Source organism: Tachyglossus aculeatus, chromosome 2, assembly GCF_015852505.1.
Source record: "Tachyglossus aculeatus isolate mTacAcu1 chromosome 2, mTacAcu1.pri, whole genome shotgun sequence".
Classification (NCBI taxonomy): domain Eukaryota; kingdom Metazoa; phylum Chordata; class Mammalia; order Monotremata; family Tachyglossidae; genus Tachyglossus; species Tachyglossus aculeatus.
Genome location: NC_052067.1, coordinates 163,675,862 through 163,701,178, shown reverse-complemented (window position 1 = coordinate 163,701,178; position 25,317 = coordinate 163,675,862). Strand labels below are relative to the sequence as shown.

Sequence of the window (25,317 nt, the reverse complement as noted above, 5' to 3'; positions counted from 1 at the left end):
GCTGGATAGGTGAGAACGAGGCCCAGTGAGGAGGTTAAGCAGCTCTTTGTGGGTAGGGATTTTCACTTTATTGTTGTATTGTACTTTCCCAAGTGCTTAGTACAGTGTTCTGCACACAGTAAGTGCTTAATAAATACGATTGAATGAGTGAATGACGCATCAACTACTAGGAGAAAGAGGATGGGCCTGGGAGTTGGAGGACTTGGATTCTAATCCTGGCTCCTCCACTTTGCCATGTAACCATGGCCAAGTCACTTAACTTCTCTGTGTCTCAGTTCCCTCATTTGCAAAATGAGATACAGTATCTGTGCTCCCTCCTATTTAGAATGAGAGCCCCACACGGGACTTGAAGATCTTATATATACGCCAGCGCTAAGTATATGGCTTGGCACATAATAAGTGCTTAACAAATGCCACAATTATTATTATTACTAGTAATAATGGTAAGAATAACAAAAAAGACTGTTCCGCAATCTTGGTCATGCAAAGAAGCAGCATGGTTCAGTAGAAAGAGCACAGGCTTGGGAGTCAGAGGTCATGGGATTAAATATGTGTTCTCCTTTTCACTCAGACTATGAGTCTCATGTGGGGCAGGCACTTTGTCCAACTTGATTATGTTGTATGTACTCCAGTCCTTAGTACAATGCTTGACACATAGCAAGCACTCAGCAGAATACTATCATCATTATGATGATGACGATGACAGTCTCTAGACTGTGAGCCCACTGTTGGGTAGGGACCGTCTCTATATATTGCCAACTTGTACTTCCCAAGCGCTTAGTACAGTGGTCTGCACACAGTAAGCGCTCAATAAATACAATTGAATGAATGAATGAATGGGCCAGAGAGCGGAGGGTGCAGGCTGGGCTGGAGAAGGAGAGAAGGGTGGTGAGGTAAGAGGGGTTGAGGTGATGGAGAGCTTTGAAGCCGATAGGAGTTTTTGCTTCATTCGAAGGTTGATAGACAACCACTGGAGATGCTTGAGGAGGGGAGTGACATGCCAAGAGCACCTCTGTACAAAGATGATCCAGGCAGCAGCGCAAAGTATTGACTGAAGCGGGGAGAGACAGGTGGCTGGGAGATCAGAAAGAAGGCTGATGTAGTAATCCAGTCGGGGTAGGATGAGAGATTGCACCAGTAAAGTAGTGGTTTGGATGGAGAGGAAAGGGCGGATCTTGGCGATGTTGCAGAGGTGAGACTGGCAGGTATTGGTGACAGATTGGATGTGTGGGGTGAATGAGAAAGTGGAGTCGAGGATGACACCAAGGTTGTGGGTAAGTAACCTGATGGCTCATTCTGTTGTATTCTTCTCTCTGAAGCTTTTGGTATAGTGATCTGCATGCAGTAAGTGCTCTAGGAAAAATACTAATGCGTTAATTAAGCCCTGTCTGGGATTGTCTATTTACAGCTGTCATGGTCACACAATTTACATCCCCACATGCAAAGCTGTCACCATTTCAATCATGCAAATTACAGACGTCTTTCAGGAACTCTGAGAGCTCACCTCCTCCAGGAGGCCTTCCCAGTCTTAGCCCCCCCCCCCCCCATTTTTTCTCCTCCTCCTCCCCATTGCGCTGAATCCCTCCCTCTGCCCTACCCTCATGCCCTTCCCACAGCACTTGTGTATATTTGGGCATATTTATTACTCTATTTTATTAGTAAGACTAGGTGAATGAATGACACATTGTAAGCGCTTAACAAATACCATTAAAAAGCAAACCAGAAAAGACTCCCTTGATTGACCAAATACACCTGCAGATTAGGGATTGGCATACTAAATCCGTGTCCCCCTAAATCCGTGTCCCCTAGGGTTCACACTGGGGCCGGAGGGAGGTCTGATAACAGCAAGCGTCAATAAATACAATTGAATGAAAGAATGAATGAATGAATAATAATTTTTTGTTTTTTGTTAAGCGCTTGTCAATTGTACCAGGCACTGGATGAAGCACTGGGGTGGATGAATGCAAATCAGTTAGACACAGTCCCTGTCCCACATGAGGATCACAGTCTTAATCCCCATTTTACAGATGAAATAGCTGAGGCCCAGAGAGGTGAAGTGATTTGACCAAGGTCACAGAGCAGACATGTGGCAGAGCGGGGATAAAAACCCATGACATTCTGACTCCTAGGCCTGTTCTTTATGTCATGCTGCTCCTATAATGCTGTGATATGGTTATCACATTTTAGAAAGTTTGTTTCTAATGTGGTTCTTATGTGGTTCTAATGTGGTTGCAGAAGGAGCGTGGCTCAGTGGAAAGAGCACGGGCTTTGGACCCAAAGATCATGGGTTCACAATCCCGGCTCTGCCAACTGTCAGCTGTGTGACTTTGGGCGAGTCACTTCGCTTCTCTGTGCCTCAGTTGCCTCATCTGTGAAATGGGGATTAAAACTGTGAGCCCCCTGTGGGACAACTTCATCACCTTGTAACCTCCCCGAGTGCTTAGAATAGTGCTTTGCACATAGTAAGCACTTAACAAATGCCATCATCATCATCATCATCATTTAGAGAAGCAGCGTGGCTGAGTGGAAAGAGCCTGGGCTTTGGAGTCAGAAGTCATGGGTTCAAATCCTGGCTCTACGAGTTGTAAGCTTTGTGACTTTGGGCAAGTCACTTTGCTTTTCTGGGACTCAGTTACCTCATCCGTAAAATGGGGATTAAGACTGTGAGTCCACTGTGGGACAACCTGATCTCCTTGTAACCTTCCCAGTGCTTAGAACAGTGCTTTGCACATAGTAAGCGCTTAATAAATGCCATTATTATATATGTATAATTCTATTTATTTGGGTGGTATTGATACTTGTCTACTTGTTTTGTTTGTTGCCTGTCTCCTCCTTCTAGACTGTTAGCCCATTGTTGGGTAGGGATTGTCTCTGTTGTCAAATTGTAGTTTCCAAGCGCTTAATACAGTGCTCTGCACACAGTAAGCACTTAATAAATGTGACAGAATGAAAAAATGAATTTAAGAACGAATGAGAAGCAGCATGGCTCAGTGGAAAGAGCCCAGGCTTTGGAATCAGTGGTCATGGGTTCTAATTCTGACTCTGCCACTTGCCAGCTGTGTGACTTTGGGGAAGTCACTTCGCTTCTCTGGGCCTCAGTTACTTCATCTGGAAAATGGGGATGAAGACTGTGAGTCCCATGTGGGACAACCTAATTACCTTGTGTCCCCCAGTGCTTAGAACAGTGCTTTGCACGTAGTAAGTGCTCAACAAATGCCATTATTATTATTATGAATGTATGAATGAGTATGAATGAGTGAATGTATGTATGTATATATGTATGAAAGAATGAATCCCAGCGGTTAGAACAGTGCTTTGCACATAGTAAGTGTTTAACAAATGCCATTATTATTATTATGAATGTATGTATGAATGTATGTATGAATGAATATATGTATGAATGAATGAATCCCAGCAGTTAGAACAGTGCTTTGCACATAGTAAGTGCTTAACAAATGCCTTATTATTATTATGAATGTATGTATGAATGAATGTATGTATGTATGAATGAATATATGTATGAATGAATAAATCCCAGCGGTTAGAACAGTGCTTTGCACATAGTAAGCACTTAACAAATGCCATTATTATTGTGAATGTATGTATGAATGAGTGTATGTATGTATGTATGAATGAATGAATGTATGAATGAATGAATCCCAGCGGTTAGAATAGCGCTTTGCACATAGTAAGCGCTTAACAAATGCCATTACTATTGTTATGAATGTATGTAAGAATGAATGTATGTATGAATGAATGAATCCCAGCGTTTAGAACTGTGCTTTGCACATAGTTAGCGCTTAACAAATGCCATTATTATTATTATGAATATATGTATGAATGAATGTATGTATGCATGAATGAATGAACGTATGTATGCATGAATGAATTAATACCAGCAGTTAGAACAGTGGTTTGCACATAGTAAGCGCTTAACAAATGCCATTACTATTGTTATGAATGTATATATGAATGAATGTATGTATGGCGAATGAATCCCAGCTGTTAGAACAGTGCTTTGCACTTAGTAAGCGCTTAACAAATGCCATTATTATTATTATGAATATATGTATGAATGAATGTATGTGTGAATGAATGAATGTATGTATGAATGAATGCATGTATGTATGAATGAATGTATGTCTGCATGTATGTCTGTCTCTATATGTTGCCAACTTGTACTTCCCAAGCGTTTAGTACGGTGCTCTGCACACAGTAAGCGCTCAATAAATACGATTGATTGATTGCATGAATGAGGCCGTCCTAGACTGAGCCCCCTCCTTCCTCTCCCCCTTCTCCCCCTCTCCATCCCCCCCGCCCTTCCCTTCCCCACAGCACCTGTATATATGTATGTATGTTTGTACGTATTTATTTATTTATTTTACTTGTACATATTTATTCTATTTATCTTATTCTGTTAATATGCTTTGTTCTCTGTCTCTGTCTTTGTCTCCCCCTTCTAGACTGTGAGCCCACTGTTGGGTAGGGACCGTCTCTATAGGTTGCCAACTTGTACTTCCCAAGCGCTTAGTACAGTGCTCTGCACACAGTAAGCGCTCAATAAATACGATTGATTGATTATTCTATTTATTTATTTTACTTGTACATATTTATTCTATTTATCTTATTCTGTTAATATGTTTTGTTCTCTGTCTCTGTCTCCCCCTTCTAGACTGTGAGCCCACTGTTGGGTAGGGACCGTCTCTAGATGTTGCCAACTTGTACTTCCCAAGAGCTTAGTACAGTGCTCTGCACACAGTAAGCGCTCAATAAATACGATTGATTGATTGATTGATTATTCTATTTATTTATTTTACTTGTACATATTTATTCTATTTATCTTATTCTGTTAATATGTTTTGTTAATATGTTTTGTTCTCTGTCTCTCCCTTCTAGACTGTGAGCCCACTGTTGGGTAGGGACCGTTTCTAGATGTTGCCAACTTGTACTTCGCAAGCGCTTAGTACACTGCTCTGCACACAGTAAGTGCTCAATAAATACGATTGATTGATTGATTATTCTATTTATTTATTTTACTTGTACATATTTCTTCTATTTATCTTATTCTGTTAATATGTTTTGTTAATATGTTTTGTTCTCTGTCTCTCCCTTCTAGACTGTGAGCCCACTGTTGGGTAGGGACCGTCTCTAGATGTTGCCAACTTGTACTTCGCAAGCGCTTAGTACAGTGCTCTGCACACAGTCAGCGCTCCATAAATACGACTGAATGAATGAATGTATGTATGAATTAATGTATGTCTCTATATGTTTCCGACTTGTACTTCCCAAGTGCTTAGTACAGTGCTCTGCACACAGTAAGCGCTCCATAAATACGATTGAATGAATGTATGTATGTATGAATTAATGTATGTCTCTACATGTTGCCAACTTGTACTTCCCAAGTGCTTAGTACAGTGCTCTGCACACAGTAAGCGCTCCATAAATACGACTGAATGAATGTATGTATGTATGAATTAATGTATGTCTCTATATGTTGCCAACTTGTACTTCCCAAGTGCTTAGTACAGTGCTCTGCACACAGTAAGCGCTCCATAAATACGACTGAATGAATGTATGTATGTATGAATTAATGTATGTCTCTATATGTTGCCAACTTGTACTTCCCAAGTGCTTAGTACAGTGCTCTGCACACAGTAAGCGCTCCATAAATACGACTGAATGAATGTATGTATGTATCCTCATCAATCGTATTTATTGAGCGCTTACTATGTGTAGAGCACCGTACTAAGCGCTTATGTATGAATGAATGTATGTCTGCATGAATGTATGTCTGCATGAATGAATGAATGTATGTATGAATGAATGTATGTATGTATGTCTGCATGAATGATTGAATGAATGAACTCTGCGTGAGGAGAGATAACTACCGCCCCGCGTGGCCACGATAAAAAAGGAAGCAGCCCGACTGGCGCGTTGCCCTCTGGGATTTGTAGTCTCTGAGGGGGCCGACTCTCCCCGATTCGTCACCGAACGTTAGGGCCACGCCCCCGTCTTCGTCTACTCTAGCCAATGGGGAACGAGAGCCTTTATTGACAGCCGCCTCGACCAATGGGCGCGCGGCGAGGCGAGGCCGGGCTTCCGGCGTGGGAGGGGTGATGAGGGGCGGCGGCGGGCCTTCCCCTTCCTTTCGGCGGGGGCCGCGAGCGAGGCGGGTGGAGGATGAAGGCCTCGGGCACCGTAAGTGGGTCTTTTGGGGGGGTCGGGGCGGTTTTGGGGGCGCCCCTCACTCCGTAATCGGGGGGCTCCTCCATGGCCCTCCTTCTCCCTCAGCATTGGGGGGCCGGGGCCCTTCTTCGGGGGTCCAAGGCCCGAGCTGGAGGAGACGCCAACATGGCGGCGGGGACCTCGTGGGCGTCAGTCCTGCCAACCTTCAGTCCTTCATCATCATCATCATCATCAATCGTATTTATTGAGCGCTTACTATGTGCAGAGCCCTGGACTAAGCGCTTGGGAAGTACAAATTGGCAATATATAGAGACAGTCCCTACCCAACAGTGGGCTTACAGTCTAAAAGGGGGAGACAGAGAACAAAACCAAACATACTAACAAAATAAATAGAATAGATATGTACAAATAAATTAAATAAATAAATAGAGTAAAAAAATATGTACAAACATATATACATATACACAGGTGCTGTGGGGAAGGGAGGGAGGTAAGATGGGGGGATGGAGAGGGGGACGAGGGGGAGAGGAAGGAAGGGGCTCAGTCTGGGAAGGCCTCCGACCTTCATTCATTCATTCATTCAGTCGTCTTCATCTGCGCACAGTAAGCGTGCAATAAATACGATTGATTAATTAATTGGGAGCCCGTTGTTGGGTAGGGATTATCAAGGCCCTGCTGAGAGCTCACCTCCTCCAGGAGGCCTTCCCAGACTGAGCCCCTTCCTTCTTCTCCCCCTCTCCATCCCCCCATCTTACCTCCTTCCCTTCCCCACAGCACCTGTATATATGTTTGTACATATTTATTACTCTATTTATTTACTTGTACATATCTATTTTGTTTTGTTAATATGTTTGGTTTTGTTCTCTGTCTCACCCTTTTAGACTGTGAGCCCAGTGTTGGGTAGGGACTGTCTCTATGTGTTGCCAATTTGTACTTCCCAAGCGCTTAGTACAGTGCTCTGCACATAGTAAGCGCTCAATAAATACGATTGATGAGGATGATGATGATATCTATTCTATTTATTTTATTTTGTTAGTATGTTTGGTTTTGTTCTCTGTCTCCCCCTTTTAGACTGTGAGCCCAATGTTGGGTAGGGACTGTCTCTATGTGTTGCCAATTTGTACTTCCCAAGCGCTTAGTACAGTGCTCTGCACATAGTAAGCGCTCAATAAATATGATTGATTGGTTGATTGATCTCTTTCTGTTGCCAAATTGTACTTCCCAAGCGCTTAGTCCAGTGCTCTGCGCACAGTAAGCACTCAATGAATACGATTGAATGAACGAATAAGCACGGGGAGCATATAAAAGATGTAAAAGCAGCGTGGCTCAGTGGAAAGAGCCCGGGCTTTGGAGTCAGAGGTCAGGGGTTCAAATCCCGGCTCCGCCGATTGTCAGCTGTGGGGCTTTGGGCAAGTGACTTCACTTCCCTGGGCCTCAGTTGCCTCATCTGGAAAATGGGGATGAAGACTGGGAGCCCCCCCGTGGGACAACCTGATCACTTTGTAACCTGAACAGTGCTTTGCGCATAGTAAGCGCTTTATAAATGCCATCGTTATTAGGCTAGCAAGTGGTGGGATTGGTTTTGTTCTCTGTCTCCCCCTTGTAGACAGTGAGCCCACTGTTGGGTAGGGACTGTCTCTAGATGTTGCGATCTTGTACTTCCCAAGCGCTTAGTACAGTGCTGTGCACACAGTAAGCGCTCAGTAAATACGATTGATTGATTTATCGAGCGCTTACTGTGTGCAGAGCCCTGCACTTTTAGACTGTGAGCCCACTGCTGGGTAGGGACTGTCTCCATATGTTACCAACTTGTACTTCCCAAGCGCTTAGTACAGTGCTCTGCACACAGTAAGCGCTCAGTAAATACGATTGATGATGATGATGATGATGATGTACTAAGCGCTTGGGAAGTACAAGTTGGCAACATATAGAGACGGTCCCTACCCGACAGCGGGCTCACAGGCTAGACGAATGAATGAAGTCATTCATTCATGAGCGCTTACTACACGGCTCTGCATTCATTGGAGACTGTGAGCCCACTGTTGGGTAGGGACTGTCTCTATATGTTGCCAACCCAAACGCTTAGTACAGTGCCCTGCACACAGTAAGCGCGCAGTAAATACGATTGATTGATCGATTTATGGAGCGCTTACTGTGTGCAGAGCACTGGACTAAGCGCTTAGGGAAGTCCAAGTTGGCAACATATAGAGACGGTCCCTACCCGACAGCGGGCTCACAGGCTAGAAGAATGAATTAAGTTATTCATTCATGAGCGCTTAGTACACGGCTCTGCATTCGTTCACTCATTCAATCGTATTTATCGAGCGCTTACTGTGTGCAGAGCACTGGACTAAGCGCCTGGGAAGTACAGGTTGGCAACATATAGAGACGGTCCCTACCTAACAGCGGGCTCACAGGCTAGAAGAATGAATGAAGTCATTCATGAGCGCTTAGTACACGGCTCTGCATTCATTCAATCGTACTTATCGAGCGCTTACTGTGTGCAGAGCACTGGACTAAGCGCTTGGGAAGTACAAGTTGGCAACATATAGAGACGGTCCCTACCCGACAGCGGGCTCACAGGCTAGAAGAATGAATTAAGTTATTCATTCATGAGCGCTTAGTACACGGCTCTGCATTCATTCACTCATTCAATCGTATTTATCGAGCGCTTACTGTGTGCAGAGCACTGGACTAAGCGCCTGGGAAGTACAGGTTGGCAACATATAGAGACGGTCCCTACCTAACAGCGGGCTCACAGGCTAGAAGAATGAATGAAGTCATTCATGAGCGCTTAGTACACGGCTCTGCATTCATTCGATCGTACTTATCGAGCGCTTACTGTGTGCAGAGCACTGGACTAAGCGCTTGGGAAGTACAAGTTGGCAACATATAGAGACGGTCCCTACCCGACAGCGGGCTCACAGGCTAGAAGAATGAATTAAGTTATTCATTCATGAGCGCTTTAATACACGGCTCTGCATTCGTTCATTCAATCGTATTTATTGAGCACTTACTGTGATCAGAGCACTGTACTAAGCGCTTGGGAAGTACAAGTTGGCACACAGTAATAATAATTATTATTCAAAGCCCTACTGAGAGCTGACCTCCTCCAGAAGGCCTTCCCAGACTGAGCCCCCTCCTTCCTCGCCCCCTCCCCATCCCCCCCCCGCCTACCTCCTTCCCCTCCCCACAGGACCTGTATATATGTTTGTACGTATTTATTATTCTATTTATTTCATTTTGTTAATGTGTTCTGTTTTGTTGTCTGTCTCCCCCTTCTAGACTGTGAGCCCGCTGTTGGGTAGGGATCGTCTCTATATGTTGCCAACTTGTACTTCCCAAGCGCTTAGTACAGTGCTCTGCACACAGTAAGCGCTCAATAAATACGATTGAATGTATGAATGAATTAATGAGCCCCCTCCTTCCTCTCCCCCTCCTCCCCACCTTACCTCCTTCCCCTCCCCACAGCACCTGTATATATGTTTGTACATATTTTTTACTCTATTTTACTTGTACATATTTATTCTATTTATTTTATTTTGTTAATGTGTTTCGTTTGTTGTCTGTCTCCCCCTTCTAGACTGTGAGCCCACTGTTGGGTAGGGACCGTGTCTATATGTTGCCAACTTATACTTCCCAAGCGCTTAGTACAGTGCTCTGCACGCAGTAAGTGCTCAATAAATACGACTGAATGAATGAATAATAATGGCATTTATTAAGCGCTTACTATGTGCAACCCTGCACACAGTAAGCGCTCAGTAAATACGATTGAATTTCGTGGCTCAGTGGAAAGAGCACGGGCTCTGGAGTCAGAGGTCATGGGTTCAAATCCCGGCTCCGCCACTTGTCAGCTATGTGAGTTTGGGCAAGTCACTTCACTTCTCTGGGCCTCAGTTACCTCATCTGGAAAATGGGGATGAAGATTGTGAGCCCCACGTGGGACAACCTGATCGCCTTGTATCCCCCCAGCGCTTAGAACAGTGCTTTGCACATAGTAAGGGCTTAATAAATGCTGTTATTATTATTATTGAATGAATGAATAATGATTCATTATTTAATAATAATTATTCAATAATAATAATAATGATGATTCTAGACTGAGCCCACTGTTGGGTAGGGACCGTCTCTATATGTTACCAACTTGTACTTCCCAAGTGCTTAGTACAGTGACCTGCACACAGTAAACGCTCAATAAATACTATTGAATGAATGAATGATGGCATTTGATAAATGCTTACTCTGTGCCAAGCACTGTTCCAAGTGCTGGGGAGGATACAAAGTGATTAGGTTGCCCTACATGGGGCTCACAGTCTTTAATCCCCATTTTACAGGTGAGGGAACTGAGGCCCAGTGAAATGACTTGCGCAAAGTCACATGGCTGACTTAATTCTTAATTTTATTCTGACGATTTTGACACCTGTCCATGTTTTGTTTTGTTGTCTGTATCCCCCTTCTAGACTGTGAGCCGGTTGGTGGGTAGGGACCGTCTCCAGATATTGCCGACTTGGACTTCCCAAGCGCTTAGTACAGTGCTTTGCACACAGCAAGTGCTCAATAAATACGATTGGATGAATGAAAGTGGCGAAGCCGGGATTTGAACCCATGAGAAGCCGCATGGCCCAGTGGAAAGAACTTGGGCTTTGGAGTCATCATCATCATCATCAATCGTATTTATTGAGCGCTTACTATGTGCAGAGCACTGTACTAAGCGCTTGGGAAGTACAAATTGGCAACATATAGAGACAGTCCCTACCCAACAGTGGGCTCACAGTCTAAAAGGGGGAGACAGAGAACAAAACCAAACATACTAACAAAATAAAATAAATAGAATAGATATGTACAAGTAAAATAAATACTTTATTTTACTTTATAAAATTACTTAAAATTAAGTAATTAAATAAAATAAATAAAATTTAATAAAATAAATAAATATTTATTTTTAAAAATAAATAAAAAATAAAATAAAATAAAATTTAAATAAATTAAATTAATTAAATAAAATTAAATAATTACTTTATAAAAATAAATAAATAAATAGAGTAAGAAATATGTACAAACATATATGCATATATATACAGGTGCTGTGGGGAAGGGAAGGAGGTAAGAAGGCGGGGATGGAGAGGGGGACAATAAATAGAGTAATAAATATGTACATACATATATACAGGTTCTAAGCGCTGGGGAGGTCACAAGGTGACCAGGTTGTCCCACGGGGGGCTCACAGTCTTAATCCCCATTTTACAGATGAGATAACTGAGGCCCAGAGAAGTGAAGTGACTTGGCCAAAGTCACACAGCTGACAATTGGCGGAGCCGGGATTTGAACCCCTGACCTCTGTCTCCAAAGCCCGTGCTCTTTCCACTGAGCCACGCTGCCCGGCTCCGCCACTTATCAGCTGTGCGACTTTGGGCAAGTCACTTCACTTCACTGGGCCTCAGTTCCCTCATCTGGAAAATGGGGATGAAGACTGAGCCCTCCCCCACATGGGACAACCTGATCACCTCGTTACCTCCCCAGTGCTTAGAACAGTGCTTGGCACATAGTAAGCGCTTAATGAATGCCATTCTTATTATTATTCTTATGACCTCCGACTCCTAAGCCCAGGCTCTTTCCACTGAGCCACGCTGCAGTCGTATTTATGGAGCGCTTACTGCGTGCAGAGCCCTGTACTGAGCACCTGGGAAGTACACTTCGGCAACGGATAGAGACGGTCCCTACCCAGCAATGGGCTCACAGTCTAAAAGGGGGAGACAGACAATAAAACAAAACAAGTAGACAGGTGTTAATTCATTCAATCGTATTTATTGAGCGCTTACTGTGTGCAGAGCACTGTACTAAGCACTTACCGTCAGAATAAATAGAATTATAGCTATATCTAATTGTATTTACTGAGAGCTTACTGTGTGCAGAGCACTGTAATGAGCGCTTGGAAAGTACAATTCGGCAACAGAGAGTCTACCCAACAGCGGGCTCACAGTCTTGAAGGGGGAGACATAAAACAAATATACCGGTGTCAATAGCATCAAAATAAATAGCTATATTCATTCAATATATATTGAATAATATTTATTCAAAATAAATAAATATAAATAGCTATATTCATTCGCCGTATTTATTGAGCGCTTACTGTGAGCAGCGCATTGTTCTAAGCGCTTGGAAAGTACAATTCGGCAACAGAGACGGACCCTACCCAACAACAGGCTCACAGTCTAGAAGGGAGCAAACAACAATACAAAACAAGTAGACAAGCATTCATTCAGTGGTATTTACTGAGCGCTTACTGTGTGCAGAACACTGGACTAAGCGCTTGGAAAGTACAATTCGTTTGTATTGAGTGCTTACTGTGTGCAGAGCACTGTACTGACTTCTTGGAAAGTACAAATCAGCAACAGATAATCCCTACCCAACAACGGGCTTACAGTCTAGTAGACAACAAGTAGACAGGCATAGATTCATTCATTCAGTCGTATTTATTGTGCACTTACTGTGTGCAGAGCATGCATTCATTCAATTGTATTTATTGAGTACTAAGCGCTTGGGAAGTACAAATTGGCAACATATAGACATGGTCCCTACCCAACAGTGGGCTCTGTCTAGAAGGGGGAAACAGACAACGAAACATAGTAACAAAATAAAATAAATATGCACAAGTAAAATAGAGTAATAAATACGTACAAACATATATACAGGTGCTGTGGGGAGGGGAAGGAGGTAAGGCGGGGAGGAGGGGGAGAGGAAGGAGGGGGCTTATTCATTCGTTCAATCGTATTTATTGAGCGCTTACTGTGTGCAGAGCACTGTACTAAGCGCTTGGGAAGTACAAGTTGGCAACATATAGAGACGGTATTTCGGCAACAAATAGAGCCAATGGGAGAATCAGCGTGGCTCAGTGGCATGAGAGTCACAAGGTCATGGGTTTTAATCCTGACTGCCTCTTGTCAGCTGTGTGACTTTGGGCAGGTCACTTCACGTCTCTGGGCCTCAGTTCCCTCATCTGGAAAACGGGGATGAATGAAGGCTGTGAGCCCCACGTGGGACGACCTGATCACCTCGTATCCCCCCAGCGCTTAGAACAGTGCTTCGCACATAGTAAGTGCTTAACAAATGCCATTATAATAATCCTACCCAACAATGGGCTCACATTTTAGAAAGGGGAGACAGACAGCAGAACAAAACAAGTAGACTGGCATCCGTAGCATCCCGCAGCAGGACCTCAACTCGGCCTTCATCTAACCATCTCCATTTTCCTTCTCCTTGCAGCTGCGAGAGTACAAGGTGGTGGGGAGGTGCCTCCCCACCCCCAAATGCCGGGCTCCCCCCCTCTACCGGATGCGCATCTTCGCCCCCAACCACGTCGTTGCCAAGTCCCGCTTCTGGTACTTCGTCTCCCAGCTGAAGAAGATGAAGAAGTCGTCCGGGGAAATCGTCTATTGTGGACAGGTAGCCCGCTGCAGGCTCCCTTGCACCCCCATCTCGCCTTTCCCTTTCCCACGGCCGTGCTCTGGCCTGGAACTGCCCCCTCCAGACGAATAATCGTTAAAACGATGTCAGAAATAGGGATTAAAAGTGTGAGCCCAATGTAGGACAGGAACTGTGTCCAACTAGATTAATTTATATCTACTCCAGCACTTAAAATAGTGCTTGGAACATAGTAAGTTCATTCATTCAGTCGTATTTATTGAGTGGGTATTGTGGGGAGAGCACTGTACTAATTGCTTGGAAAGTACAATTTGGCAACACATTTCTAGCCTGAGCCTGTTGGTGGGAAGGGACCGTCTCAAAGTTGCCAACTTGTACTTCCGAAGTGCTTAGTACAGTGCTCTGCACACAGTAAGTGCTCAATAAATACGACTGAATGAATAGACAGTCCCTACCCAACAACAGGCTCACAGTCTAGAGGGAGGAGACAGACAACAAAACAAAAGTAAATGCTTACCAAGTACCATAATTATTATTAGTATAAACTTGTCTGCTGTGTGGCCTTTGGCAAGTCACTTTAACTTCCCTGTGCCTCAGTTACCTTTTCTGTAAAATGGCGATTATTAATAATGATGATTATAATGATGGTATTTAAGTGCTTACTATGCCAGGTGCTGTAGTAAGTACTGGGGTGGACATATGCATTTTGGGTTGGACACAGTTCTTGTCCCACATGGGGCTCACTGTTTTAATCTGGTCGAGTCTGGTCGTGGGTTCTAATCCTGGCTCTGCCACCTATCAGCTGTGTGACTTTGGACAAGTCACTTAACTTTTCTGTGCCTGAGTTACCTCATCTGTAAAATGGGGATTAAGATTGTGAGGCCCACGTGGGACAACCTGATGACCTCCCCCCCACCGTGCTTAGAACAGTGCTTAGCACATAGCGCTTAACAAATACCATCATAATTATTAATCCCCATTTTACAGATAAGGTAACTGAGGCACAGGGAGGTTAAAGTGACTTGCCAAAGGCCACACAGCAGACAAGTTTATACTAATGATAATAATTATGGTACTTACTAAGCACTTAGTATGTACCAAGCACTATTCTAAGCGCTAAAGTCGATGTAAGTTAATCAAGTTGGACACAGTTCCCGTCCCACATTGGGCTCACACTTTTAATACCTATTTTTTACAGATGAGGTAACTGATCCACAGATAATTTAAGTGACTTGCCCAAGGCCACACAGCAGTTGAGTTGTGGCGCTGGGATTAGAACCTATGACCTTCTGATTCCCAATACCGTGCTCTTTTCACCACGTCATGCTGAACACCAAATTACCACTGTCCCCACTTGCAAAGACTTATTAAAAATTTTTTCTCCAAGAAGCTATCCTCTTCCTCCAAAATCCCTATCCTTTCTGCCTCTTCTGTGCGCTTGGATCACACTTGTATGGTGTGTGATCTTGGGCAAATCATTTCTCTGTGCCTCAGTTACCCTCATTGGTAAAATGGGAATTGTGACTATGAGCCCCTCATGGGACAGGGACTGCGTCCAACCCGATTATCTTGTTTCCATCCCAGTGCTTAGTACAGTGCCTAGTGGCACATAGTAAGCGCTTAACCGGTACCGTAATTATTATTGTTATTATCTATGACCTTTGGGCACTTGGTTTTCACTCCACCCTCAGCCCTACACTATGTTACGTACCTGTCCAAAATTTATTCTAATGTTTGTTTACTCCTGTAGACTGTAAGGTCATTTTTTTGCGTGCCAGGCACTGCATTAAGAGTTGGGGTGGATACAAGGTTAAATACCACTGATTGATTGAATGAGTTTGTAAATCGGCATTTCGTTGGGGAGAAACTTAGTAGTGATTAAAATGTTTCCTGGTGGGAAAATCGCGGGGGGCGGGGGGTGTTGGGAGTGGATTTGGTAGGCTCGATTGAGCTTTTTGAAGTCAGGACAGGTGAGTCCTAGTTCCAGTTAAGCTCTTGGCCCGCTGTGGGAACTTGGGCCAGTCACTAAACTCAGTTTTCTCACCTGTTAAAGAGGGGTGAATGCTTCCGTTGCCCTGATCATTTTTCTAATAATGACCAGTCCTCACCTCTCCACTCAAAAACATTTCATAATTGCACACCCATCCCATCAAACAAATGATCAGCTTTAACGCACTCATCTCTCTCCTTTCTAACTTCGCTTGCTGATTTCCTACTAATGATGGTATTTATTAAGTGCTTACTATGTGCAAAGCACTGTTCTAAGCGCTGGGGAGGCTACAAGGTGATCAGGTTGTCCCACGAGGGGCTCACAGTCTTCATCCCCATGAGGTAACTGAAGCCCAGAGAAGTGAAGGGACTTGCCCAAAGTCACACAGCTGACAATTGGCGGAACTGGGATTTGAACCCATGACCTCTGACTCCAAAGCCCGGGCTCTTTCCACTGAGCCAAGCTGCTTCTCAACCCAGCCCCCACACTAAATGCCAGCCTAATTACTGCACCTCAGTTTTGTCTAAATTGTCCCAAACCCCATGTCCTTGTCCTCTCTGTGGCGTAGAAAAGTCACTCCCCTTTCATCGTTTGGAACCCAATAATATAAGATGTAGTAGCCTTCTCTGACTAATCCTTCAATATCCCCAATTCACCGCTTTATATGTCGCCTATATGCTTACCTATGTAACCCTTAAGCACTTGATGTCAAACTTACTCTCTAAACACCGGATATACCATCCCACTTCACTCTCCAGCAGTGATGTACGTTATACTCTCCCATTTTCCTATCAGTAATTTATTTTAGTGCTTGTCTCCCCTTTAGTGCAAGCTCTGTTATCAACTCTGCTGCATTGTTCTCTCCCATGTCGAGAGAAGCAGTGTGGTCTAGTGGTTAGAACACGGGCTTGGGAGTCAGAAGGACCTGGGTTTTCATCCTGGTCTTCCACTTGCCTGTTTGACTTTGGGCAAGTCACTTGTCTGTGCCTCAGTTACCTCATCTGTAGAATGGGGATTAAGACTGAGCTCCATGTGGGAAGTGGTTTATCCAACCCGATTAGCTCCTGTCTACCCCAGCCCTTAATAGGTGCTTAACAAATATTTAAAAAGTGCTTAGTATGGTGCTCAGCACACAATCAATCAGTCATATTTATTGAGCACTTACTGTGTGCAGAGCACTGTACTAAGCGCTTGGGAAGTGCAAGTTGGCAACATATAGAGACAGTCCCTACCCAACAGTGGGCTCACAGTCTAGAAGGGGGAGACAGAACAAAACCAAACATTAACAAAATAAAATAAATAGGATAGATATGTACAAGTAAAATAAATAGAGTGATACATATGTACATACATATATACAGGTGCAGTGGTAAACAGTTAAAACAGGCAGTAGGCACAATCCCTGCTGTTGAGGAGTTAGCATTCTATATTTTAGTGCTAAACTCCATGTATAGGGAAGCAACCTAGGCTGGAGATGCCCACATGCGCTGCAGTGTTTTGGTACAGAGTGAGTGTTTTTAGTAATGCTGTTGTACACCTCCCCCTTTTCCTCTTCTCCCACTCCTTTCTCCCTTTGCTCGCCCCACCTCCCAGCCCCACAGCACTTATATAGATAATCTGTCATTTAAGACTGTAAGATCACTGTGGGCAGGGAATGTGTCTGTTTGTCACTGTATTGTACTCTCCCAAGTGCATAGTACAGTAAGAGCTCAATAATAATAATAATGATGGCACTTGTTAAGTGCTAACTATATGCAAAGCACTGTTCTAAGCCTTGGGGAGGTTACAAGGTGATCAGGTTGTCCCACGGGGGGGGGGGGGGGGGGGGCGGGGGGGCTCACAGTCTTAATCCCCATTTTACAGGTAAGGTCACTGAGGCCCAGAGAAGTTAAGTGACTTGCCCAGAGTCACACAGCTGACAGTTGGCGGAGCAGGGATTTGAACCCATGACCTCTGATTCCAAAGCCCGGGCACTTTCCACTGAGCCACACTGCCACGTAACTCCGAATGAATGAATATGGCATGCCGGGTGTGGCTTTGTAAGTGGTTAGAGGAATCTTTTCCTCAGGCCGAGCATGGCAACCCGGGGAAGCAGCTGAGTGAAGATTTTTCTGCCACTGGGTGTTAAAGTCTTGTTTCTTTGGTTTTCTTCCTTTCGTAGGTCTATGAGAAGTCTCCCCTGCGAGTGAAAAACTTTGGCATCTGGCTGCGTTACGATTCTCGCAGTGGAACCCACAACATGTACAGGGAGTATCGGGACCTGACAACCGCCGGGGCCGTCACTCAGTGCTGTAAGCAGACCTGCTCAATGCCCAAAGGCCCCGTAACTTAGCGTCTCAGTGCGCTCCAACCACATAGATCTTAACTCAGAAGAAGCTACTCTACTGTAGAACGCAGCGTGGTCATCATCAATCGTATTTATTGAGCGCTTACCATGTGCAGAGCACTGTACTCTCGTGGAAAGGTCCCAGGCCCTGATGTCAAAGGACCTGGGTGGTTTTTGGTTTTTCATGGTATCTGTTAATTGCGTACTATGTGCCACCTACTGTTCAAAGCACTGGTACAAGCTAGTTAGGATGGACACAGTCCATGTCCCACCTTGGGCCCACAGCCTTAATTTAACCCCCATTTTACAGATGAGGTCACTGAGGCACAAAGGAGTACGTTGCCCACGTTCACCCAGAAGACAGGTGGTGGAGCCAGAATTAGAACCCAGGTCCCTCTGGCCAACAGGCCAAGCTGTTCTAATCCCCACTGTGCCACTTGTGTGTTGTTGGACCTTGGGCAAGTCTCTTCAATTCCCCGGGCCTCAGCTTCTGCTTTTGTGAATTGGGGTAGATGCCCTCCCACAGAGACTTCAGACTCCATAAGGCTAGGGACTGTCTCTATATGTTGCCAACTTGTACTTCCCAAGTGCTTAGTACAGTGCTCCGCACACAGTAAGCACTCAATAAATACGATTGATGATGAAGGGAGAGGCATCTCACCTGATCAATCCAGTGCTTAGTTTGGTGCTTAACAAATAACACCTTTATTATTATAGGAGTTAACTCAGTTTCTTGGCTTATCAAATGGTTTAGTCAAACAATGTATGTGCAGTGTGTTTCAATATAAATGTTGCCTGCTGTGTTGTGAAAATAGAGCATCATTTGGTGCTGCTTATTTTGGCAGTATTTTAGAGGTAAAATGCAGAAGGCTACCTAGCGAGGGCGGGCCAGGTAATCGGACATCAATCAATCAATCAATCGTATTTATTGAGCGCTTACTATGTGCAGAGCACTGTACTAAGCACTTGGGAAGTACAAATTGGCAACATATACAGTCCCTACCCAACATTGAGCTCACAGTCTAAAAGGGGGAGACAGAGAACAAAACCAAACATACTAACAAAATAAATAGAATAGATATGTACATGGAGGACTGAGTGATTCTTTTGGACCCGGTTTCTAATCCCAGCTCTGCAGCTTGCCTGCTGGGAGACCTTGGGCAAGTCACTTAACTCTGTAAAATGGGAGTTCAGTCCCTGTTCCTTTTTGGACTCTGAGCACTAACTCAGGGACTGTCCAACCTGGTAAACTTGTATCTACTCCGGTGTTTGGAACAGTGCTTGGCACGAAGTTAGCACTTAACAAATACCATGTAATGGTCAGGGATTGTGGTTGTTGTTATAAGTGGGAATAAGGAAGGATTGATTTTCCTTTAGAGCACCCTGAACCCCAAAGATCATTGTTTTCCATTAATAATGATCTTATCTGGGGTGCTAACATCATATGCACCTTGTCGCCTTTCAAGAGCTGGTTGAAGTGCTCGTGAAAGTGAAATAGAAGGTTCTACACACACCTAGGAAGCTGTTCCGGTGAGAATTTGGAAGGTGAAGCAATCTTAAACTCTGTGACTTTGAAACAGCCCAGAAAGATCAATAATAATATGCTGCTAAGATTTTGGCATTTAAGGTGTTATTCCGGCAGAAGTAATAGTATTAATGATTATTGAACCATCACAAGTTCTGTGCTCTACTAAGCACCTGGGAAGTACAAAACAAACAAATGACACATTCTCTTTCCACACAGAGCTTGGACTCATGGAGCGAGGGAGGTAGTGTGGCCTAGTGGAAAAAGCATGGACCCCGGGGTCCATGGATCTGGGCTCTAATCCCAGCTCTGCCACTTTGCCTGCTGTGTGACTTTGGACGAGTCACTTCTCTGTGCCTCAGATCCCTCATCAGCAAAATGGGGATTCCTTACTTAGACTGCGCTCCATGTGGGACCTGATTATCATGTGCCTACCCAATTGCTTAGTATAGTCCTTGGAAAACAGTAAGTGCTTAAAAAATGCAATTATTATTTACAGGGTGATCAGCTGAATTAATTTAGATGCAAATAGGAAAGCACAGCCAAAGAGTCAAAAGACCTGGCTCTAATCCCAGTGCCTCTTAGTGACCACAAAGTCACTTATCTTCTGTGCCTTGGTTTCTTCATGCATACAGTGGGGAGTAAATAACTCTTCTCCCTCCTACTTGGACTTTGAGCCCTGGGTGGGACAGGGACTATGTCCAGTCTGATTAATTTGTACCTAACCCAGTGCTTAGAACAGTGCTTGACACACCGTAAGAGCTTTCCAAATGCCTCTGTAAAAGAAGTGTTTAGGATGGGCACAAGTGCCCAAGTGCTGAGGTTGCTGGTGAGTTGGATTTGTTTTTGTGAAAGCAGATGTGCTCTGTATTTGGCATGTTGGTCACTGGTGTTGAGTGGCTCTTCTGTACCCTCCCTGGAGATACTGATGGTGCTCTCACATCCATGGTATCCACCGAAGTGAAGCAGCTATTAGATGAAACAAATGAATAATGCTAATTATGGTGTTCGTTAAGTGCATACTATGTGCCAAGCACTGTACTAAGTGCGGGTAGATTCAAGATAATCAGGTTGGACACAGTCTCTGACCCAGGCAGGACTCACACTCTAAGGAGGAAGTAGGATTTAATCTCCATTTTACAGATGAGGAAACTTAATAATAATAATGGTGGTATTTGTTAAGCGCTTACTATGTGCAAAGCACTGTTCCAAGTGCTGGGGAGGTTACAAGGTGATCAGGTTGTCCCACGGGGGGCTCACAGTCTTAGTCCCCATTTTACAGATGAGGTAACTGAGGCCCAGAAGTTGTGACTTGCCCAAAGTCACACAGCTGACAATTGGCAGAGCCGGGATTTGAACCCAGGACCTTTGACTCCAAAGCCCATGCTCTTCCCACTGAGCCACACTGCTTCTCCATAGTAATAATGATAGTATTTATTAAGCACCTACTATGGGCAAAACACTGTTCTAAGTGCTGGGGAGGTTACAAGGTGATCAGGTTGTCCTGCGGGGGGCTCACAGTCTTAATCCCCATTTTACAGATGAGGGAACTGAAGCACAGAGCAATTCAGTGGTTTATCCAAAGTCACACAGGAGCAGTTGATGGAAGTGGGATTAGAACCCAGATCCTCTCGACTCAATCAATCAATCAATCAATCGTATTTATTGAGCACTTACTGTGTGCAGAGCACTGTACTAAGCGTTTGGGAAGTACAAGTTGGCAACATATAGAGACAAGTCCCTACCCAACAGTGGGCTCACAGTCTAGAAGGGGGAAGCCTGGAAGACTCCCAGGCCTGTGCTCTTTCTATTAGGCCATGCTGCTTCTCGAAGCACTTCGATTCAACTGGGTTCCCGATCTCTTGACTTCTGGCCCAATTTCTGATATTCTGAGGAATTTCGAAGCTCATGGACCTTAGCTCTTCTATCCCTGGATGCCTAAGTGGTCTTAATCCATCCCAAGCACCCCGTACAGTACTTAGCATTGAGGCACTCCCTAAGTACCCCGCACTGAATCCCCTGTTCCGTGACGTAGTTCTCACCTGAGTGGTCGCATGTCTGGCAACAAGGTCAGAAATGAACCTCTTTATCTTCGACCTCTTGCCCACGTCCTGCCTCTGGCCTGGGACGCCCTCCCTCCTCATATCTGTCCAACGAGTTGAGTTCAAAGCCACCTTTAAAGCTTTAATGAAGGCATGTCTCTAAGAGGCCCTCATTTCCGCCCTGAATTGTTCCCTTTATTCACCACACCTCCTGGCACCTAAGTACATATGCATAATTAATTTATATTAACATCTGTTTCCCCCGTGGTGGGCAGGGAATGTGTTGTTTTGTACCCTGCCAAGCAGTTAGTACAGTGCTCTGCACACAGTGCCACTAAATATGATTGATTGAACACATTGTTTCCGTGCAGACCGCGATATGGGTGCCCGCCACCGAGCCCGGGCCCACTCGATCCAAATCATGAAAGTGGAGGAGATCGCTGCCAGCAAGTGCCGCCGTCCTGCCGTCAAGCAGTTCCACGTGAGTCACTTCTCCCCGGAGCGTAACGCGGTTCTCTGTGGGGAATGTTCTCTTTGGCCACTCCTCGTTTGGGAAGACTGGAGCATGTTATGGTTGTTTGCTTCCAACTTCAAAGATTTGGCCCCGGGAAGTGAAAAGTTCCACGTCAGTGCCTGGGAGGGATTTTCTCACTGCACCCCAAACCCCAAAGACCATTGTTTTCTTGTCCGATGGTCTTATCTGGGGTGCTGACATCATCTGGACCTCGTCGCCTTTCAAGAGCTGCTTGAAGTGCTCCTGAAAGTGAAATGAAAGGTTCAACATATTAGGAAGCTGCTTTGGTAGCCAGTTCGGGAGCTGATATGGTACCTGGCCGGGCTATCTTCCAAATCAAAGGTTCTTTTGGCCACTTAATGACAAATAATGGGAGTCCTAGGAATACAGTGGCCTTCAGAAGTGAGGAATCTAACAATGAGGTACTGCCTCTCAGAAGCCATTTTGTTGTAAGAAGGTGGCTTCGGAGTGGAGGTGCTAAATGGAGGCCTAGCGTATCTGCTCCGTTTTGCATTTTCTGCGTTTGGAGTGAAGCACCATTGCGATTTGCGCCCCTTTGATAACCTACTGTAGCTTTGCGTACACGATAGTTTCAAATTGGCACCCAAAGGAAGAGGCGAATTCTGATTGGAAATGCTTTCTTTGTTAAAGGACTCCAAGATCAAGTTCCCTCTGCCTCACAGAGTTCTGCGCCGCCAGCACAAGCCTCGTTTCACCACCAAGAGACCAAATACATTCTTCTAAAGTCAGCGGAGGCGCCGTGTTGTCTGCTGGCATAATAAAAACTCATTTGACAGGGTTTCTGGTGTTTGACGTAACTTGGTTCACAAGAACGGTCCTCCTTAAGGTTCACACAGAGCTCGGTACATTCAGGAACTTGAATTCCACCGGTTGGTGTGTAATTGGACTGAACACGTAAGGTCGGTGGTCATGGTAGAGTTGGGGTTCTCCCTCTGAGAAATCAATCTATCAATAATCGCATTTATTGAGCCACTTTTAATTCTTCTAGACGATAAGATCCTCTTAATCCCTGTCACACAGCTCACAGTCTGAGGGAAATCATGTGATTTAATCCATTTTACAGATGAGGAAACAGGCTGAGTGGTTAAATGATGGTCACACAGAAGACAAATCCTAGCTGGGCGGAGAATGTGTCTCATTATGTTTCACTCTCCCAAGCACTTAGTGCAGTGTCTGGCGCATACTAAGTGCTTAGCGAACACCACAATTATTATGGCTGCCCTGGTCTAAACTGCTACCATCTTTCCGGCATCTTAAGCAGAGGATTCTAGCTCACCAAATGGTGATTGCTATGGGCCGGGCATTAATCAAGTCAGCTGCATTTCCCCATCCCACGTGATACTTTTTAAGTAGGAGGGAAAACAGGTTTGGAACCTCCATTTTCGAGGTGAGGAAATTGAGACCGAGAGTTCAGTGACTTGTCCAGGGTCACAGGGTTCAAAGAGCAGAGCTAGGATTAAAATCCGGGACCTGTGACTTCCACCTGTACTCTTTCACCTAGGCTGCGGTTTCCTTAGGGAAACCCTCAAAGTGTTAGATGGGATTGTGGAGGGAGCCTCCCTCTTCCTCTCGCTGATCCCAGTTAAGTCAGAATGGAATAATGGTATTTGTTAAATGCTTAGCATTCATTCAATTTTATTTATTGAGCAGTTACTGTGTGCAGAGCACTGTACTAAGTGCTTGCAATACAAAGAGCCCGGGCTTGGGAGTCCGGTCATGGGTCCTAATCCCAGCTCTGCCACTTCTCAGCTGTGTGACTTGGGGCAAGTCACTTCACTTTTCTGAGCCTCAGTTATCTCACCTGTAAAATGGGGATTAAGACTCTGAGCCCCATGTGGGACAATGTGATCACCTTGTATCCTCCCCAGCGCTTAGAAAAGTGCTTTGCACATAGTAAGCGCTTAATGAAATGCCATTATTATTACAATTCGGCAACAGACAATCCCTACCCAACAACAGGCTCACAGTCTAGAAGAGAGACAGACAACTCGAGTAGACAGGTGACAATACCATCAAAATTGATAAGCAGAATTATAGATATGTGCACAATAATGTAATAATGTGCCACTGTTCTAAAGCACTGGGGCAGATACAAGCTGATCACGTTGAAGACAGTCCCTTTCCCACAAGGGGCTCACCATCTTAATCCCCATTTAATAGATGAGGTAATTGAGGCACAGGAAAGTTAACTGCCTTGCCCAATTTCACAGAGCAGGCAGGTGGCAGGGCTGGGATCATTCAATCGTATTGAGTGCTTACTGTGTGCAGAGCACTGTACTAAGCGCTTGGAAAGTACAAATCGGCAACAGTGACAATCCCTACCCAACAATGGGCTCACAGTCTAGAGAGGGAGACAGGAAAACCAAACAAGCAGACAGGTGTCATTGCCATTCATTCATTCATTCAATCGTATTTATTGAGCACTTACTGTGTGCAGAGCACTGTACTAAGCGCTTGGGAAGTCCAAGTCAGCAACATATACCATCAACTCGGGTCCTTCTGATGGCCTGTGTTCCATCTAGGCCATGCTCCTTCCCATAGTGGATTAGCAGAGGCCGCCTCCCTCTTCCTCTCACTACTTCCACCCAGCCCCAAGGAAATGTTCTGGCCACTTAGGCTGAGCACTTGAATTACTTTCAGTAATAATAATAGTAATGATGGTACTTGTTAAGCGCTTACTATGTGCAGAGCACTGTTCTAAGAGCTGGGGGGGATGCAAGGTGATCAAGTTGTCCCACGTGGGGCTCACAGTCTTAATCCCCATTTTACAGATGAGGTAACAGGCTCAGGGAAATTAAGTGACTTGCCCAAGGTCACACAGCAGACATGTGGTGGAGCCAGTATTTGAACCCATGACCTCTGACTCCAAAGCCCGTGCTCTTTCCAGTAGATCCTCAGTAATGTCCATGGAAAATTTTTCTAGCTTACTTGCCCCAAGAAGAGGTGATGTTGGTGATGAACTCCGCAGCTTGTCAGCTGTGTGACTTTGGGCAAGTCTCTTCACTTCGCTGCCTCAGTTACCTCATCTGGAAAATGGGTATTAAGACAGCCCCCTCGCTTGACAATCTGTTCACCTTGTATCCCCAGCGCTTAGAACAGTGCTTTGCACATAGTAAGTGCTTAACAAATACCAAGATCATTATTATGACTTTCTCTGGGCCTATGTTATTGGAGCTGGTAATTAGCCTGAACCTGAATTGCAGGTTTCCAAATAATAATGATGGCATTTATTAAACGCTTACTATGTGCAGAGCATTGTTCTAAGCGCTGGGGAGGTTACAGGGTGATCAG

At 44.8% G+C, this 25,317-nt stretch overlaps 1 protein-coding gene and 2 non-coding genes across 3 annotated transcripts; all 3 read left to right on the top strand.

Annotated features, from left to right (window-relative positions):
* The first annotated feature begins 6,121 nt into the window (after positions 1-6,121).
* On the top strand, positions 6,122-22,804 carry RPL18A (ribosomal protein L18a). Its single transcript, XM_038770549.1, has 5 exons — positions 6,122-6,198; positions 13,450-13,629; positions 17,760-17,889; positions 21,863-21,972; positions 22,657-22,804. The coding sequence occupies exons 1-5, from the start codon at positions 6,181-6,183 to the stop codon at positions 22,747-22,749; spliced, it is 531 nt and encodes a 176-aa protein (XP_038626477.1). The 5' UTR covers positions 6,122-6,180; the 3' UTR covers positions 22,750-22,804.
* LOC119924693 lies at positions 19,300-19,436 on the top strand. Its single transcript, XR_005449390.1, has one exon. It is a non-coding gene; the product is annotated as a small nucleolar RNA SNORA68 (small nucleolar RNA).
* On the top strand, positions 22,142-22,277 carry LOC119924694. Its single transcript, XR_005449391.1, has one exon. It is a non-coding gene; the product is annotated as a small nucleolar RNA SNORA68 (small nucleolar RNA).
* Positions 22,805-25,317: the final 2,513 nt, after the last annotated feature.